The following is a 19,083-nucleotide window of genomic DNA, read 5'->3' as shown; positions in this document are numbered from 1 at the left end:
ACTACCAGGGGACTCCCTCTAAGGTCATACAGCCAGTAAGTTTCAGAATGGAGCTTTAATTTCATGTTGGTCTGACTCCACAGCAAGCTCTGATCTATTCTTTTTTTTTCCCCATCAAGTTCTGATCTCAGCTTGGCGGTGGTGGTTTAGTCACTAAGTTGTGTCCAACTCTTCTGACCCCATGGACTATAGCCTGCCAGGCTTCTCTGTCCATGGGATTTTCCAGGCAAGATTACTGGAGTGGGTTGCCATTTCCTTCTCCAGAGGATCTTCCTGACCTAGGGATTGAACCCAGGTCTCCTGCATTGCAGGCAGATTCTTTACCACTGAGCCACCAAGGAAGCCATTTTTTCCCCCCCGTGAGTTCTGATCTTAGCTTTGATACACAGAGGTGTATATTTTTATTTATATACTTATATATTCACATTGTATTATTTTTAAGAACAATGTATTTTCTAAGATTATATAGCTGTACATTTTTCAATACCTAGTATTGTGGAACTTTCTACATGTTCTATGAGTTTCCTGACATTTATGTCACTGAACTTAGCATAACAGCAACAGTGCCAACAATAATAGGTAAGAATGACAATAATAGATAATAATATTGGTAGTGCATTCTAGGTGCGAGGCATCGTTCCTGGGCAAGTGTTTTCCATTTATAACTTGTACTAGCCTTATGAGGTAGTTACCAATATGACTCTCATTTTATAGATGAGGAAACTGAGGCCTAACTAACCCAAGGCCACACATTTAGCAAAGGGAGGAGCTGATGGAAGACGACTGCTTGAAAGGTGGGGGGGCTATGTGCTGATAAGAAGTCTGTGATCAGTTCAGGTACATGGGAAACCCCGCTGGTTTTTAAAGGTGGTCTTGGGTCAGTGGTGCTGATACCCCAGGGGACTTGTTAAGAGCTGCAAATCCCCAGGGTACCACTCAGCCCTTCTATCTCAGAGCTCTGTGAGAGGGCTCAGCAACCTGGCACATGCTAGCATTTGGGACCCAAGGGCTTAAGAAATGCCCTGTGACAGGGGCACCCACCACGCAAAGGGGCACCCAACACCAGGATTGCACCGCAGAGCCGTGGGGACCCTGGCTAAGGAGCGGAAGGCAGCTCTGGAAACGACACTTACTTTTGTCACACCGAGGTCCGTATTTACTGGGGTCTGAACAGAACTGGCACCGGGAGCCTTGGAAGCCATCCTGGCAAACACACGTCCCGTTGCCATCAAGGCCGTCGGCGCACTGGGAACAAAGACAGGGCCCCTGGCCGTCAGGACAACACACCTCCCACCCACTACCCCTGGCCAGGAGTCCCAGATGCTTTTGTTTCCTGACCTGCTTCTTTGACTCAGATTCTGCTTGAAATGACTCCCTGGGAACCCTTGTGGAAAGTGGAGCCGTGGGTATTAGGTACAAAGCTAAGAGAATGACATATAGGAATCCTGAGCCAGGATTCAGAATTTTACAGGAAGTCATTTGACGGGGGTCGGTCACAACTGGAACCTCTACACAATGCTTAAGGGTCGGACTGATAAACCTCCAACCTTCAGAATGAAGGCCATCCTTTCTCTACAGATTCTCACGTGCTCAGCTATGTGATTCCAAATGGCGGTGTTTGTCCCTTCAGTGTGAGCATTTTGCCTCCTAGCTCTCCAGCAGTTTCAAGGTTAGATTTGTATTGACTGATATGCATCACAATAGGGCTTTTGGCCCCAAACAGATCTCCCAGCTACAGAGGTTAATTTGTAGCAGCTTCGCCCTATTACCCTCGTCTGTGCGGTGTCCCCCTTGGTGGTCAGGCAGTTTTTCCTTCCTTGAAAGAGGCATATTTTTGGCATGGATTTCTTATATGTGCAGATCCATAATTTCCCCAAACGAACCACAGCCACTTTTACCTTTGATTGTTCAGCCCTGGCCTCCATGCTAGATGAGTCAAGTTTTGGCTCTTGCACTTCATTAAGCCAGGTTTTGTAGGTGGGCTAAAAAAGCATTCACTGAGCAGTTTCTTGTTTTCTTTTTTTTTTAAAGAATAACAAAATTTTGGTCCTAAAAAATCTTGGAACGTTAATACAGGCCAACAATGCTATCTCCCACAGGAGGAAAGTGGGGTCCAGAAAGCCTTGCTGAGTTGTTCAAGGTCATGCCTTCAGCAGTAGGAAAGCAGGCCAGAAGGGACCTTGCCGGACACTCTGCCCCCTGCCACTTCCCCAGGAAAGATTCCTTCACCTGTAGACATCTTCTGTTCTTTTAACAACTGATCTGTTTCTTTTGTTCCCTGGGAACTGTGACTGGCATTGAATCATTTCTTGGTTTAATGGTTTTAAGAATTCTTTTTTTTTTTTTTACTTTACATAGGTCAGAAACATTACTTTGCCAGCAAAGGTCTGTCTAGTCAAAGCTATGGTGTTTCCAGTAGTCATGTATGGATGTGAGAGTTGGACCATAAAGAAAGCTGAGTGCCAAAAAACTGATGTCTTTGGACTATAGTTTTGGAGAAGACTCTTGAGAGTCCCTTAGACTACAAGGAGGTGAAACCTGTTAATCCTAATGGAAATCAACCCTGAATATTTACTGGAAGGATTGATAGTGAAGCTATCAATACTTTGGCCACCTGATGCAAAGAGCCAACTCGTTAGAAAAGACCCGGATGCTGGGAAAGATTGAGGGCAGGAGGAGAAGGGGACGACAGAGGATGAGATGGTTGGATGGCATCACAGACTCAATGGGCATAAGTTTGAGCGAACTCCAGGAGACAGTGAAGGACAGGGAAGCCTGGCATGCTGCAGTCCATGGGGTTGAAAAGAGTTCCAAGAGCAACTGAACAACAACACAGGTCAACCTCAGCCTTTGTGAAAAAGCAAGCCTCAGCCCTTATCACCTGCCCATTCCCGGAACACGGATTCGAGAAGCCTCCTGGGCACTGGTTGCAGTCTGGCCCGTAGAAGCCTTTGCAGCATTTTGGAATCTGAAAAACAAAATGCATGTTGCCTTTTGGAATCCCAAGCAGAGTGCCAGTTCCTCAAAGGAAATTAATCTTATTCATTTTCATTTCTATTATAATCACAAACAGTATCAGCCCCCCTCCCTTCCCAGGAGAATGCCTTTTTCTTGGGTGGATGACAGCGTGGCTTGTGCTCAGCCATCTGTTCACCGTGAACCTCCTGAGGGCTGCCCCTGGCTGCCTGCCCGGCTCTGGCACTGTACGAGCAACAGAGACACGGGCTTGTGCTCATGGAACCTATGTTCCAGCTAGTCAGGGAAGACAAAAATAATAAATTAAAAAACAAAAAAGAGGATTTCAGAGAGTGGTATGTGCTGGGAAAATGAAGTGCTGTTATCAAGTGGTGGCTGGGGACAGAGGTGTGGGGCCACTGTGGATTGGGTGGTGACAGAGGAAGTGATGGTGGAATGGAGACTTGAGAGATGAGTCAGCCCCGAGAAAACATGGAAAAGCATCCTGAGAGAGGAAACAGCAAAGGCACACATGCTGAGGTGGGAATGAGGGTGAGAGACACGCTGGGGCACTGCTGAGTGTGCGCCAGGTAGGGGAGTGTCAGGGGTGGGGGCTCTGTGTTAAGAGCCATAGGAACCATGGGATGGATGCAAAGATGCAGGGAAGAGGCAACCTGGCCACCACATGGAGACTCTGCTCCAAGCTTCCTTTGCAGGAAAGTGTGGCCAAGCTCCCACTGGCAACCTCTGATTCACAGATCCTGCCTGGGGCCTAAGAACTGCCCAGCCTGCTGGCTTCTGTATGGGCCTTGGTGGCCTGGATGAGGTCCCCGGCCACATACACATGCCTCACCTTCACGGTGGCATTACAGTATCTGGCACATCCATTCTTCAGGCTCCTGATTCGGCCAGGGTAGATACACTTGTGAACAAAGAGTGTCTGGAAGAAAGTCAAGAAGAAAAAGCACTGCAGTCTGCATTTTGAGGTCATCTGGGCATCACTTGGCTTCTCTATACACTAGACGATCTATCTCCTTCAGTTTACCATCATCGGTGCCAGGATAGAGCACTAAAGCACACAGCTCACACGGCTCCAGGCAGAACTCGGTCACCTGTTAGGCCTCTGTTTCCTTGTTGGGAGAATACAGGCCAGGGTTTGCATGATGACCTGGGGCGAAGGTACCTTTCATCCCCTCTTGTGTCCTGGCAGACATTGCTGATCGATCAGGGAACATGTTCCTGTACATCGCGGGTGTGGTTTAGCCTTCCTTTCAATTAATAACCATCTCTAACCTCTTCTTGGACAAAGGAACCTGGAGGGCTACTGTCCACAGGATTGCAAAGAGTCAGACATGACTGAAGCAGCTTAGCACATACACACAAAACCTCGTTCTATACAGAAATTCTGGAGCTATTAGAGAGTTCCACCCTAGTTTGTACAAAGATCTACCAAACAAAACAGTGCAGTCTGTGGCATTATAGGGGCAGATTTCCTACCATTCTCTAACCTCTGATACCCACTCAGAATGTTTGAGAACTACCATTTATTGAGAACCTCCTAGGGCCAGACACACTGCCCATAGGAGATCATCATTCTTTAACTCTGTATGGATATTTCTTATCCCTTTTTTTAATAGATGAGGAAACTGAGGCCTGGACAGGTTAAATCTTCTTTCTAAGAAACACTGCTGGTAAGTGGTAGGTCGAGAGAATGGGTCTTACCACCTATTAACTTTAGGATCTCAGAGGCAAGTCATACTGCCTCCTGGGCCTCAAGCTGCCTAATCTGTGAAATGGGACAAAAGTGCTGATCTCAACTTTCATCCTGAGCATTTAATCCGTGGCTCAAATTTTATGTTCGACAAAAACTAGTATCAAGGTACTCCTCATCTTAGGCTCTTACTCAAGAAGAGATCAATGAAAACTTCCACAGTCAATAAAATCCTAAAATCTTAGATGTTTGGAAGAATTCTGAAGGCATTGAGGAAGAAGTACTCAACCCTCTCTTTGGCTGTTGGGATACCTAGCCAAGTACAGACCATAGGAGCCTGGGAGGGGCAGTTTGGGGCTCTCTGGGCTCTGACCCATGCATCTCCTTGCAGTCCAAGGGACTCTCAAGAATCTTCTCCAACACCACAGTTCAAAAGCATCAATTCTTTGGTGCTCAACTTTATAGTCTAACTCTCACATCCATCAATAACCTCAGATATACAGATGACACCACTCTTACGGCAGAAAGCAAAGAAGAACTAAAAAGACTTTTGATGAAAGTGAAAGAGAAGAGTGAAAAAGTTGGCTTAAAATTCAACATTCAGAAAACTAAGATCATGGCACCTGGTCCCATCACTACATGGCAAATAGATGGGGAAACAGTGGAAACAGTGACAGATTTTATTTTGGGGGGCTCCAAAATCACTGCAGATGGTGACTGCAGCCATGATATTAAAAGATGTTTGCTCCTTGGAAGAAAAGCTATGACCAACCTAGATAGCATATTAAAAAGCAGAGACATTACCTTGCCGACAAAGGTCTGTCTAGTCAAAGCTATGGTTTTTCCAGTAGTCATGTATGGATGTGAGAGTTGGATTATAAAGAAAGCTGAGTGCCGAGGAATTGATGCTTTTGAACTGTGGTGCTGGAGAAGACTTGATAGTCCCTTGGACTGCAAGGAGATCCAATCAGTCCATCCTAAAGGAGATCAGTCCTGAATATTCACTGGAAGGACTGATGCTGACGCTGAAGCTCCAATACTTTGGCCACCTAATGTGAAGAAATGACTCATTGGAAAAGACCTTGATGCTGGGAAAGACTGAAGTAAGGAGGAGACAGAGGATGAGATGGCTGGATGGCATCACCGACTCAATGGACATGAGTTTGAGCAAGCTCCAGGAGTTGGTGATGGACAGGGAGGCCTGGCGTGCTGCAGTCCATGGGGTTGCAAAGAGTTGGACACAACTGAGTGACAGAACTTATGTACATGTTAAAAAAAAATTGTGCTTTTCTCCTGTTAATTTATCTTATATCAACTTAATTTGCAGGCTCAGCCAAGGACCCTAAGAGGGTAGAGGTGAAGTTTTGTCTCTCTTAAACAAACACTAGGTTTTATTTAAGAGGAAAACTAGAGAGGGAATGTTTACTGAGTGGCTATTTGATTCAGGCATTGCACTTGGGTTTTTATCTATGCTAAAACATCTATTTCTGCTTTATTGACTATGCCATAGCCTTTGGCTGTGTGGATCACAATAAACTGTGGAAAATTCTGAAAGAGATGGGAATACCAGACCACCTGACCTGCCTCTTGAGAAACCTATATGCAGGTCAGGAAGCAACAGTTAGAACTGGACATGGAACAACAGACTGGTTCCAAACAGGAAAAGGAGTACGTCAAGGTTGCATATTGTCACCCTGCTTATTTAACTTCTATGCAGAGTACATCATGAGAAATGCGGGGCTGGAAGAAGCACAAGCTGGAATAAAGATTGCTGGGAGAAATATCAATCACCTCAGATATGCAGATGACACCACCCTTATGGCAGAAAGTAAAGAGGAACTAAAAAGCCTCTTGATGAAAGTGAAAGAGGAGAGTGAAAAAGTGGGCTTAAAGCTCAACATTCAGAAAATGAAGATCATGACATCCGGTCCCATCACATCATGGGAAATAGATGGGGAAACAGTGGAAACAGTGTCAGACTTTATTTTTGGGGGGCTCTCAAATCACTGCAGATGGTGGTTGCAGCCATGAAATTAAAAGACGCTTAGTCATTGGAAGGTAAGTTATGACCAACCTAGATAGCATATTAAAAAGCAGAGACATTACTTTGCCAACGAAGGTCCGTCTAGTCAAGGCTATGGTTTCTCCAGTGGTCATGTATGGATCTGAGAGTTGGGCTATGAAGAAAGTTGAGTGCCAAAGAATTGATGCTTTTGTACTGTGGTGTTGGAGAAGACTCTTAAGAGTCCCTTGGACTGCAAGGAGATCCAACCAGTCCATTCTAAAGGAGATCAGTCCCTGGTGTTCTTTGGAAGGACTGATGCTAAAGCTGAAACTCCAATACTCTGGCCACCTCATGCAATGAGTTGACTCATTGGAAAAGACTCTGATGCTGGGAGGGATTGGGGGCAGGAGGAGAAGGGGACGACAGAGGATGAGATGGCTGGATGGCATCACTGACTCAATGGACGTGAGTTTGAGTGAACTCCAGGAGTTGGTGATGGACAGGAAGGCCTGGAGTGCTGCAATTCATGGGGTCGCAAAGAGTCAGACATGACTGAGTGACTGAACTGAACTGAACTGAATCCTGCTTCTGCTGCAGATGTTGCTATTACTATTATTACTATTTACAGACAAGAAAATTAGAGTAAAAATGTGAAGCAACTTACCTTGGATAAGTGAGCAAGATCTCAAACACAGATCTGTGAGCTATCTTTCTATCATCTCCCCAGATAGAGCAGGCTAAGAGGCAACTTTTTATTATCCTAGTTGGAATGATTATCTTTTACGAGGGAAGGTGGGAAGGATGAGAAATCACACCCGTGGGGTTGCTGGGGTGACGTGTGCTTCCCTGAAGCTGTCACACTCACTGTGGGCTCGGAGTCGGCAGGACATTTGCTCCAGTACACCATGGAACAGCTCACACAGGTGCCCTGGAAGGAAGGACAGGGGTCAGTGCAGGGGTCCCTATAAGAAGGGGCAGCAGCTCCTGCATCTGGCCTTATGTCTCCTTATGTCCCTTAGAAAGATGGTCCCACTAGCATCCCACTCTTGGCCCCTCTCCCTGCCCCTACTGCCTCCTCCCTAGAGAGAAGGAGTGATGTCAACGCCAGAGAGGTGTGGGAGAAGTAATTAGGTCTGCTCAGGGGAGCCCCTTCCTCATCCTCTTTCAGGTTCAGATCGTCTGCAGGCCTCAGGCTTCAGGTTAACCCTCAGCCATGTAGGGAGGCCCTTGCCCCCGAGGGGACACTGCAGTTGCCCACCTGCTCCAAGAACGAAGCATTAGCATTGACTACACACTCAAGTCCCTCTGACCCTCTCTACTGGGTTCTTTGCTTCTGCAGGTCAACCTTGGGCTTCCTCACCAGTTTCCAATTGGTCTGGCTGAGCAGCCAGCAGGATATCAGTGGGTAGGAGGAGGACAGGGTCAAGGTATCTCTTTCTTGCTTCCTCTCTGCTCGAGTGCCATCCCTGCAGCTCCTGGTGGACACCTCTTCTTCCCTTTGCCCTGCTCCCAGTGGCTGCAGATGATTCCCACTCCTACCCACCCTTGATTCTCTGTTGTATTGGTTTCCTGCCACTGCTTCTCCTTGGATGGCCCAGCATCACTTGCTTGTTTCCTCAGCCCTGCCCACCCCTCTGTCTGCTGCTGCTACTGCTGCTAAGTCGCTTCAGTCGTGTCCGACTCTGTGCGACCCCAGAGATGGCAGCCCACCAGGCTCCCCCGTCCCTGGGATTCTCCAGGCAAGAACACTGGAGTGGGTTGCCATTTCTTTCTCTAATGCAGGAAACTGAAAAGTGCTCTGTCACAGGTTCTTAATTAAAGTCTCTTCATTTGAACCATTGGGATAAATTCTGTATCTGGCAGGGATCCTGACTGGTATGCTGCTGCTGCTGCTGCTAAGTCACTTCAGTCATGTCCGACTCTGTGCGACCCCATAGACGGCAGCCCACCAGGCTCCCCCGTGTCTGGGATTCTCCAGGCAAGAACACTGGAGTGGGTTGCCATTTCCTTCTCCAATGCATGAAAGTGAAAAGTGAAAGTGAAGTCGCTCAGTCGTATCCAACTCTCAGCGACCCCATGGACTGCAGCCTACCAGGCTCCTCCATCCATGGGATTTTCCAGGCAAGAGTACTAGAGTGGGGTGCCATTGCCTTCTCTGCCTAACTGGTATAGAGAGTTATTAGTTAAACCTCTAAATTTAAGTATACATGGCCAAAGGCAGCTATGGGTTCTGAAAGATTTCTAGAAGGGACTAGCTATTCGTATTGTTTATTAGCCCTCAATACTTCTCAGAGAATTCACTGCTACTTCTAATAGATCTGATCAGAACAACCCTAAACCAGAGCACATTGGTTTGATTTAAATCCAGATAAAACAGTAAAAGAAGACTTCATTCTAAGGTAGCTATGGGGAAGCTCTTCTTATTTAACTAAAATTCTTTGGGTGGCTCAAGCCCACATCTTGATTCTTTTTTGGGGGGAAATGGAGAATAAGCTCTTGAACAATCTGCAGGAAAGTCTTGACAGGAGTCAACAGTTAGACTTGTTTAGAGCTCTCCCACCCTGAGCAGCTGTTGTTCAAGTTCAGGGAAGGAAGTCTGTGGAGGACAAGGGCAGCTGTGACTCCCTGCCTTGTTGTGGGGTGGCTCTGGTCCAGGTTGTTCAAGCTTGTTGAAATTTAGTTGTTCTGATTAAAACCAGCTGAGCCAAAAAGTTGCAATGGAAATAGGAAACCCTGATTTTGGACTTCGGGCTTCCAGAACTGTTGAGAGAATAAATTTTTGTTACTTTGAGTCACTTGTTTCGTGGTAACTTGTTATGGCAGCTTTAGAAAATGAATATCCCAGGGTAGCAATGGTCAGTGTGGAAATTCCCCCAGGAACTTTGGTTTGTGTTCAGTGAAATGGGACCTCAGGCCCCCCTGCCTCTTCATGAAGATGGAAACGCCTTTACAACAAGGCTCCCGTGTGAGACTCTCCCCGTCAGTTCCCTCAGAATCATGAGGACGGAGCGGTCAGCTCTGTGAGGGCTCTTTAGGGTCCCCTTATCGAGTTCCCGAGTTTCCTTACCAGTCTCATCTCTCTCTTTGTTTCATCACATCGATGGGGCAGGATTGGGATGATGGAGGGAGGTATGAGGACTCCCCTCAGCGTGTAAATCCGGCCGTTTTTGGCAGCGACCTCCATTTCTTCCAGTGCCATGCCATTCACCAGAATCTGTCCCTGGAGAGAAACAACGCCATCTTTCTGCCTGAGGAGCACTGGTGGCCCCCAGGCAGATCCGAATGGTGGCAGCTTCTTGGAAGAGCCTTCAACTTTACTTAACTTTCTGCTGAGGGGAGGATTGTGGTTAGGAGGGCTTGGCTGACAGGGAAAGACGACTCTGTTGAATGAATTCTCAGCTGATTCTAAGCAAGGATGTCCTTGCAGAAATGGTCCTTGCCGGTGCTGGACTGGGGAAGAGGTGTAACTATTTGAGTTCTGTGATATATTTGCTATGAAACCTTGGGCAAGCTGTCTTACCCCCATGGTGAAATGGAGATCCATTTGCTCAGATACACTGGAGTGACTTTACTTCGGGGTCTCAGGAGATATCAGTGAACAAACTCAGACAAGTTCCTGCTTATGTTGTAGGCGAGGGAGCAGAAAATGAACAAATTAGCAGAGAATTCTGATCTCTACTTTCCTTCCAAATCTCGCTGGGTGAAACTAATGGCAACACCACCCTCCTGGTGGCTCCAGTCAGAAGCTCAGGAAACATCTCTGGCTTCCTCTTTCCTCATCCCCCATTGGATCCCTCAGCAAATTCTGTTGGTCTCCTTCAAAACACCTTCAGAATTCAGCCACTCCTTACCAGGTCTCAGCTACCACTCTGCTCTCAGTCACCATCATTCCTTTAACTAAAAAACTTCAACACAAATTCTAAAGGTTGTTTTCTACTTACAGTTATTAGAAAATGATGACTCCACTGCCCAGGTTGTATAATACATCCTTACGCCTATCTTATGCCCAATAATGTGTGCCTCTATTTTACCCCTTTCCCTGTCTCCCTGCTAGTCACTGCCCCTCTTCTCCGAGTGATCACATTCCCTCCTAAATAATCTCCCCGGATGTATGTCTGATCACATCATTCCACTGCTCAAAATCCTCTAACGGCTTTTCATCTCTTTTAAATTAAGAGCCGTCATCCTCGCCCTGAGTTTTTAGGCCACGTGTGACCTGACCACACCTCTCCTTCTCCCTCTTACCGCCTGGACCTCCTCCGACCTCACTCCTCTTGTCCCTCTGTTCTGGCCCCGAGGACCTTGCTGTTCCTCGCTCAGGCCGGCACGCTCCTTGCTTCGCGCTTTTGCACTCTGTTTCCTCTCTCTGGAGTGCTCTGCCCCCAGGTACTCACAGTGCCTATTCCTTCATTTCCATCAGGTCTTTGCTCACATATTTTCTTCTCCACGAGGATTTCTTAGACACTGTATCTAAAGTGTCATCCCCATTCCCACTTTCTATTTCCCATCTTTGCTTTGCTGTTTTTTTTTTTTCACCTTAACACTTACTACTCTGATATAGGATGTATTTAATTTGCTCATGATCTATCATCTTATTTACTAGAATGAAAGTTCCACGCAACCAGGGACTTCTATCTGTTTGTTCCAAACTTGAGGGCATAGAATGATCCCTGGCACATTCTTGGCACCCAACAGAAACTTGTTGAAAGGATGAGGGGGCATCGCCATCACCATCCATAGTGAACCAACAGGAGACATAATCTCTCCGCTGCCAGATTTGTGCTAATATTACAACCCTGAGAAGTTAGCTGAATAACACTGCCTTCTTTGAGTTTCTTACATAAGTCATGTTCCCTCCCACCTCAGGACCTTTGCACCTGCTTTGCCTTCTGCCTGGAACTCGCTCCTACTCATCCTTTGAAGCATCACGTCCTGACTGAGGACTTCTAGAGCCCCAGATCTGCTGTCTACTTCTGTTGCTGCTTCTGCTGCTCCAGAGCCCTCTTAACTTCCTCATGGGAGCTCTGTTATAATTGTAACTAAATAACTAACTGGTCACTAATTAGTTGCTTAAGGGTTGCTTTCCTTGTTGGAATGTAGGCCTGTCTTTTCCACATCTTTATCCTTGGCTTCTAGTTTAGACTCACACACTTGGAGTTGCTCAGCAGGTATTTGCAGAAAGACATAATGAATGAGTGAAGCAATCACAAAGAGCTGAAGCCTGTGAATTAGCGCTGAGGTAGGATAACCCGATGAACAGCCATAAGCAGAGGAAAAAACACATGTAAGCAATGACACCAGAGACAGAGTTTTCACTTACTTTGTTGGTTGTGTTAAATCTTATGATCTGGTTGGCCATGCTCCTGATGTGAGGGGTCGAAATGAGGGTGGCCACTTCCAGCTGCAAGAACAAGAGAACAATAGAGATACTGAGAGCAGTGCCCAGAGTCTTCACTGGAAAAAATAACTTGAAAGTTTATGAAATAAGTGATGGGAGCTTTCTGCAATGGGTTGGGAAGAGTTCTTAGATGACAGGTTCATTATTCACATAAGCATGCGCTCAGAGCTAAGATAATAAATAATTGTCACACATTCTCTAGCACTAAAATATTGAAATTTAAGACCAGATATCTTGAAAACAGGGGAAAAAAATAGGGCAGGAAAGGAGGGCCAACCTGAGTAAATGGGACAATGTGGTATCTGATGAGTTCCAGTAGCTTCCGAGATCCCTGCAAAGGAATCAAAATACTTCTTGAAGTCATTGAGGAAAACGCAGATTTCCCTCTCTTGTGTAAAATTTCTCAAGTGACTCTGGTCACTTGGTCAATAAAAATAAATGACCCATAATCTCTCTTGGGAAATTCAGGGTGAGAAAAACCCCATCCCCCAAATAACTAACATTTTTTGTGACAGGCAGGGGCTGTTCCCATATGTTCCCATTATGTGCACCTCTCATTTAGTCCTCCCAACAGCCTTGTGAGGTGGGGATACTACTGACTCATTTTATGTATAATAAGACTGAGTTTTAAAGCCATGTCCAAGGTTGCAAAGCTATTTATAACTTAGACTATAAGCCTGAGAAGTAACTCAAGGTCTCAGTTACTCTGCTCCATCACCTCTCTCAATGTCTAAGGCTACCTTCTAGATTTTCTAAGACAGCCTCAGTTTGCGATTCTGTTTCACTCACTCCATAAATAACTGTGGGCTCATCAGGCCATGTACTGGTTATTTAGGAACATACAGTCCTGTTAGGAATATGTGACCAGGACTCTTTCTTCTTCTGTGTTCTTATGGTACCTGTTCATCTCACCTTCAAGGTCCTTTCCAAGGTTTCTCATGCTTCAGGAAATAGAAAAAGAGTCTTGGGACTCTAAGCAGGATGAGCAGTCCCTATAGGGGTGCCCTGGAGACAGTGGACAGAATTAAGGCACACAGGGGCCACTCTCTGGGGGAAGGAGGCAGGGGCAGTTGACTACAGGATGACGTAATCTCCCAGCTGAGTCAGAGCCGGGGGTTACAAGCTTCGAAGCCCTGAATTCTGCTACTTCAGTGGCACAGCCATAGCTACTGTGTCTTGGAAAGGTAAAGGATCACAAATTGAGATCATAATAACCTCCAAGAGGCTGACCAGCTAGGGACATGTTTCAACAGTGTGAGGTCCCAGGTGGAAAGAAAGCCCTGCTGAACCCGAGTTCCATTCGCCCAGATTCTTCTCTGCACTTTCCCTTGGCCCCTATGCCAGTGGAATTACCTGTAAGCAGAGGGACCACACATCCTCATTTGTCTAGAACAACCCTGGTTTTCAGCGATCATCCTGGCAGCCCTATTCACTTTCAAAATTGTCCTGGCGTGAACACTTGGAAGGCCACTATCTCTACAGGTCAACAGCATTAAGCACAGGGCAGGGTGACTGGTAAGAATGTAGAAATTGACCACCAGCTGGCCAGCCCTGGAAGTGATGGTTTCTGTAACCCTGGTTCTGTTACCATAAGACTTTGAGCAAATCACTTAGTTTCTGAGTCTTAACTTTCCCTGACAACTACTTTATGGAACCTAGCAGTGAGGACTTGCAGGCAGAAGCAATACCAATATGAGCTTTAATGCTCAGTGGCAGAAAGGGTGGGGGAAAGCGGGGACCCCTTGAAAATATCAGACCAAAGTAGACTTCAAACTCCCAGAGGGCAGGAACTGGGTCTGTCTGGCTTATTAATCACTGTCAGCATAGCAGGACCTGCATAAACATTGGTGCCAGCAAGTTATTAAAGGGAGGAGGGAAGAGGTCCTGAGAAGGTCACTGAGCTAGACCTTGGGAATCTGAGATTAGTCCTGGTTCTTCTTCTGTGTGACCCTGAGCAAGCATCTCATACCTCTAGGCTGCAAAATAACAGGGTTGGTTTGGACCCCTTCCAGCCCTCTATTTTATAGGAAAGACTATCAGCTGGATTATCTGCTTCTAAAGCCTCAAGACTTAATTAGCGTCGGACCCGTTCTATAGGAAACTGGAGAATGAAAGGGACAAAGGAGTTGATCAGCATCATTCCTCTATTGTCTGAACCTGCCACTTATCTGGCTGGGGGCCATTATCCAGCCAGAGTTTAGTCCAGATGGCTCAGATCCACAGGATTCGCTTACAGGTGATGCTGTCAGAGAGCTTGTTGGTGCAATGCATTCTTTCCTTTCTGTGGACATTCACTTCCTACTTGCTGTTTTAGGTGAAAACAAACAAACAACAAAACTGAGTTGTTTGGTGCCAGAGACAGAAAGGGAGAGTTTTTCTACCAAACAGTAACTATGACCTTGAACTCTGTCACTTCACCTCGTTTTGTCCCATTTTGTTCACAAGGTCTCTGTGAATTGGCAGGGGCTGGTCTCTCCCTCCCTTTGCTTTAATTTCTATCTAGTTCAGTGATGAAGTCATACACTGGGGCTTGTGATCAGTAGCCATGGTCTCTGCAGGGATCAGATCGTTCAGGACTGAAATTTTGCTTCAAGGAGAAGCAGAAAGATAACTGGGAAGGAAACAAGGCACTCCCAAAGCAGAAGTGGAAAACATCCCTCTAATGAAACCAGCCTGCCTTTCATTTCATTGGCCTAACTGATGGGGAGCTTATTGTCTCTCTCTGAGGCTCCTCCCTGAAGGTAAAGCTGAAGGATGTCGTTAAGATTCGTGGAGAAAGAGGGAGCTCCCTATAGGTTCAGGAATCTTAACCCGCATTGGCTCTGGACCAGAGAAAGCGGTAGAAAAGATGATTCTATTCCTCACCTAGAAACTGGAAGTGGAAAAACAACTTGAGACTCAGGATTGAGAGACTTGAAGTTATATGTTCTTTGTGAGAAGTAAGATGTTGCCTTTGAGAGAAATGAGATTGAGAGCCAGGAGCAGTGCTGTGCTGTTAAATCCATTCTATGAGGAAAAAATAAGCCCTGATTTATAGTACTGGCCAGTTTCCATGGTGTCCATATTCTTGCCAGGGACTGAGTTCAAGCTACTGATGTGATTTCACTGAATGGAGCTGGGAAGTTGTTGTTGCTCAGTTGCTAAGTCGTGTCTCACTGCAGCACACCAGGCTACCCTGTCCTTCACCATCTCCCAGGGCTTGCTCAAACCCATGTCCAGTGAGTGAGTGATACCATCCAGTCATCTCACCCTGTCACCTCACCCTGTCACCTCCTTCTCCTCCTGCTCTCAATCTTTCCCAGCATCAGGGTCTTTTCCAATAAGTCAGCCCTCTGAATCAGGTGGCCAAAGTAATGGGGCTTCAGCTTCAGCATCAGTCCTTCCAATGAATATTCAGGACTGATTTCCTTTAGGATTGACTGGTTTGATCTCCATGCTGTCCAAGAGACTCTGAAGAGTCTTCTCCAGTACCACAGTTCGAGAGCATCAGTTCTTTGATGCTCAACCTTCTTTATGGTCCAGCTCTCACACTGGTACATGACTAATGGAAAACCAAAGCTTTGACTACACAGATCTTTGTTAGCAAAGTGATGTCTTTGCTTTTTAATATGTTGTCTAGGTTTGTCTAGGAGATGGGAAGAGCTACAGTCTATTCTTGAGAGCCTGATGAGGCAGCCCCAGTCACTGCTGGAAGGAGTTACAAAAAGAGAGGAGGTTCTCGAACAAAAGTGCTTGACAGAAAAGCAGCAAGGTTGACTTCTTCTATTCTAGCTAAAAGGTTTTAATTTTAAGTTCACCTGATTAGGTTTCTGAGAACTCTTTTATTCTTATTAAAAAGTATCTGTATCAAAGAAAAACCATATAATCTCAGAATTTTAATAGATTCCCAGGGGAGAAATGATTACTTCTTTGGCTTTTAAAATTAAATATGAGTATGAGTTCTAAAGAGAAGAATAAGTTTTCCTATAATAGCTAGGTTTCAGGAAACCTGAGTGTGAATCATATTTTTTAAATAGCATCCTATTTTAAAGGCACTGGGAAATATGACTTTTTCAATGAAAACCTGTAACAGGTCTCTAAATATGTTTAACATCTGCTTGTAATGTAAGAGATTACCTTCTGACTTATTTCCTTGATACCTGTTTTTTTTTAATGTAAAGTATTCTGGATGCAGGGCTTCTCAGGTGGTGCTAGTGGTCGAGAACCCACCTGCCAATGCAGGAGGCAGAGACACGGGTTCTATCCCTGGGTTGGAAAGATCCCTGCAGGAAGAAATGGTAACCCACTCCAGTACTCTTGCCTGGAGAATCCAAAGGACAGAGGGGTCTGGGAGACTATAGTCCATAGGGTTGCAAAGAGTCAGATATGACTGAAGTGACTAAGCAGGCATGCATTCTGGATGAGGGATATCCTTGTAGATACCTGAAAGTATTCCAGAAAGGGAAGTATCCATGTGACCCTCTGCATCATTCAGGCAACAAGTTTCAAGTGCCCAAGACAGTGTGACTTGGTATCTGAGTTAGAAAGCTGGTGCTTACCAAAATGTCTATTTCCAATGACATGAAATCAGAATTCTTGGGGTAAGCTTCTGTAATCTGCCTATTTAACAAGTTCCCTGGGTAATTCTCTTCCTTATTTCTGTCTGTGCTGGATCTTTGCCGCCGCACAGCATTTCTTGGGGCAAGTGGGGGCTACTCTCCAGTCGTGGTGTGCAGGCTTCTTGCTGCTGTGGTCTCTCTTGCTGTGGCTCCCTGGCTCTAGAGCACAGGCTGAGCAGTTGCGACACAGGGGCTTAGTTGCTCTGTGGCACGTGGGATCTTCCTGGGTCAGGGTTGAACTTGCGTCTCCCTCACGGGCAGGATTATTTACCACTGAGCCACCAGAGAAGCCCTCCCTGGGTAATTCTTAAGCACGCCAAAGTTTGAGGATCACTACTCTAAGAGACTCAGACCCCCGGTGTAATCAACACTGATCTACGCAAGGTCACAAGTAGTTTTGCCCCATTTCCAAGATGGTGGCAGGACCTCAGGGCACTGGGAAAAAGTTTGTGGCCTTTCCTATAATTTCACTATTTGGCATTCTAATGAAAAATTCCATAATTAGCTAACTTTCTTTTCAGTTGGGCTTCCCTGATAGCTCAGTTGGTAAAGAATCCACTTGCAATGCAGCAGATCCTGGTTAGACTTCTGGGTCGGGAAGATCCGCTGGAGAAGGGATAGGCTACCCACTCCAGGATTCTTGGGCTTCCCTTGTGGCTCAGCTGGTAAAGAATCTGCCTGCAGTGTGGGATACCTGGATTTGATTCCTGGGTTGGGAAGATCCCCTTGAGAAGGCTACCCACTCCAGTATTCTGGCCTGGAGAATTCCATGGACTGTATAGTCCATGGGGTTGCAAAGAGTTGGACATGACTGAGCAAATTTCACTTTTCTTTTCCGTTTAAGGCTGTCATTCCTGAAAGAGGAAACACTTTAAATGGTGTGCATTATTTTTACCCTAGACTGAAAGAGTAAAACAAATCTCCTTTCTTGAGGAGGATGTGCGAGAGGTGAAGGTTTGTGGAGAGAACTGAAAGCCATAGAAAGCAGAGTTGGGAGCCCCTAAAAATAACATTCCTTTTAAGTTTAACCTAGACTTGACCCAGAATGCCCTGCCAGGCTTCATTTTTCAGATGGTTTTAGAGTTGTAGGGAACTTATAATTTATGATTTTGCTATTGAGAAATCTTAGAAGAGAAAGGACATAGACTGGTCCTGTAGTAACATGGAACTCTACTGGGGAGATGGTAGCCACATCTAGGCTTAGTTCCAGAGCACTAGTTCCAAGCACTTGTGATTGATTAATGATGTCTGCCTTGGTTGCAGAAATGTAAGTGGTGCATGTGCTACTTATTTGTTGTCCTTAATATAGAAAAAGCCTGTGTACGTATAGACGGAAGCAGTGGTGCTGTCATGACACTGTTAGAGCACTCAGGATACAATACCTCTGAAGAAAGGAGATAATCGAGAGTGCCACCCTTCATGTTATTCAATGCTTCATCACTTGGAACAAAAACAGTGTATGGTCCACCAACTCCATCTTCATTTAAGGCATGTCCCACATTGGTTTTCTGCGTTTAAGAAATGAAAATTTGTATCTGTAACCTATCGCAGATAGATATATGAATTCCCCAGAAACTATTTATAAGTGATACCCCCTGCTAATTTTATTGTACCAAGGACTAGACATAAAAACCTTTCTAGGAGTTCATGAAAAGTACGTACCTCTAACAAAGATCTGAATTTGCTGTATCTTGGTTGTAGCATGGTCATTATGGTTTGCTAAAAAGAGACATTTTGCTTAAAGTTCAGTACAAAAAATGGAAGTGGTTTAGGAAACGGCTGCTCTAACATGAAAAGGTTGATGACAGGAGTTCGTGGAAGTGTGGACATCTACGGGCTTCCCTGGTGGCTCAGATGGTAAAGAATCCGCCTGCAATGCAGGAGACCTGGGTTTAATCCCTGGGTCAGGAAGATCCCCTGGAGAAGGGAATGGCTACCCACTCCAGTATTCTTGCCTGGAGAATTCAGTGGACAGAGGAGCCTGGTGGACCATAGTCCATGAGGTAAAAGAGTCAGACACAACCGAGTGACTAACACTTTCTCTTTTCTGATGGAAAGCTACGGAAAGCTAAAGAGGAAAGTGGACATCTATAAAAGGATCTGGCTAACCACAATACATTATACATGTGTTTCCTGTGTTTATTTAAACAGTAGTTCAGATCTGCATGTTCTGAAAGTCTTCTCATGCTAAGTCACTTCAGTCATGTCTGACTCTTTGCAGCCCTGTGGACTGTAGCCTGCCAGTCCTGTCCATGGCAAGAATACTGGAGAGGGTTGCCATGCCTTCCTCCAGGGGACCTTCCCAACTCAGGGATCAAGCCTGCATCTCTGATGTCTCCTGCCCTGGCAGGCGGGTTCTTTGCCATCTGAGCCACCTAGGAAGCCCCCAAACAGTCTTTGGCCATTATCAAATAGA

The 19,083-nt window shown here is 45.8% G+C and overlaps 1 protein-coding gene across 1 annotated transcript in view; it reads right to left on the bottom strand.

Moving 5' to 3' along the window:
• The window catches only part of STAB2 (stabilin 2), a 176,736-nt gene that overhangs the window by 104,168 nt on the left and 53,485 nt on the right, over positions 1 to 19,083 (bottom strand). The window contains exons 14-22 of the mRNA XM_013964034.2: positions 18,330 to 18,386; positions 18,050 to 18,175; positions 12,347 to 12,400; positions 11,992 to 12,072; positions 9,739 to 9,891; positions 7,537 to 7,599; positions 3,809 to 3,895; positions 2,882 to 2,968; positions 1,134 to 1,245 (exon numbers count right to left, since the gene is read on the bottom strand). Coding sequence (XP_013819488.2) covers positions 1,134 to 1,245; positions 2,882 to 2,968; positions 3,809 to 3,895; positions 7,537 to 7,599; positions 9,739 to 9,891; positions 11,992 to 12,072; positions 12,347 to 12,400; positions 18,050 to 18,175; positions 18,330 to 18,386 — 820 coding nt within the window. The remainder of the gene's footprint in view (positions 1 to 1,133; positions 1,246 to 2,881; positions 2,969 to 3,808; positions 3,896 to 7,536; positions 7,600 to 9,738; positions 9,892 to 11,991; positions 12,073 to 12,346; positions 12,401 to 18,049; positions 18,176 to 18,329; positions 18,387 to 19,083) is intronic.

This window comes from Capra hircus, chromosome 5, assembly GCF_001704415.2.
Source record: "Capra hircus breed San Clemente chromosome 5, ASM170441v1, whole genome shotgun sequence".
Classification (NCBI taxonomy): domain Eukaryota; kingdom Metazoa; phylum Chordata; class Mammalia; order Artiodactyla; family Bovidae; genus Capra; species Capra hircus.
Note: the sequence above shows the minus strand (reverse complement) of the source record. Positions and strands in the feature narration are given on the sequence as shown.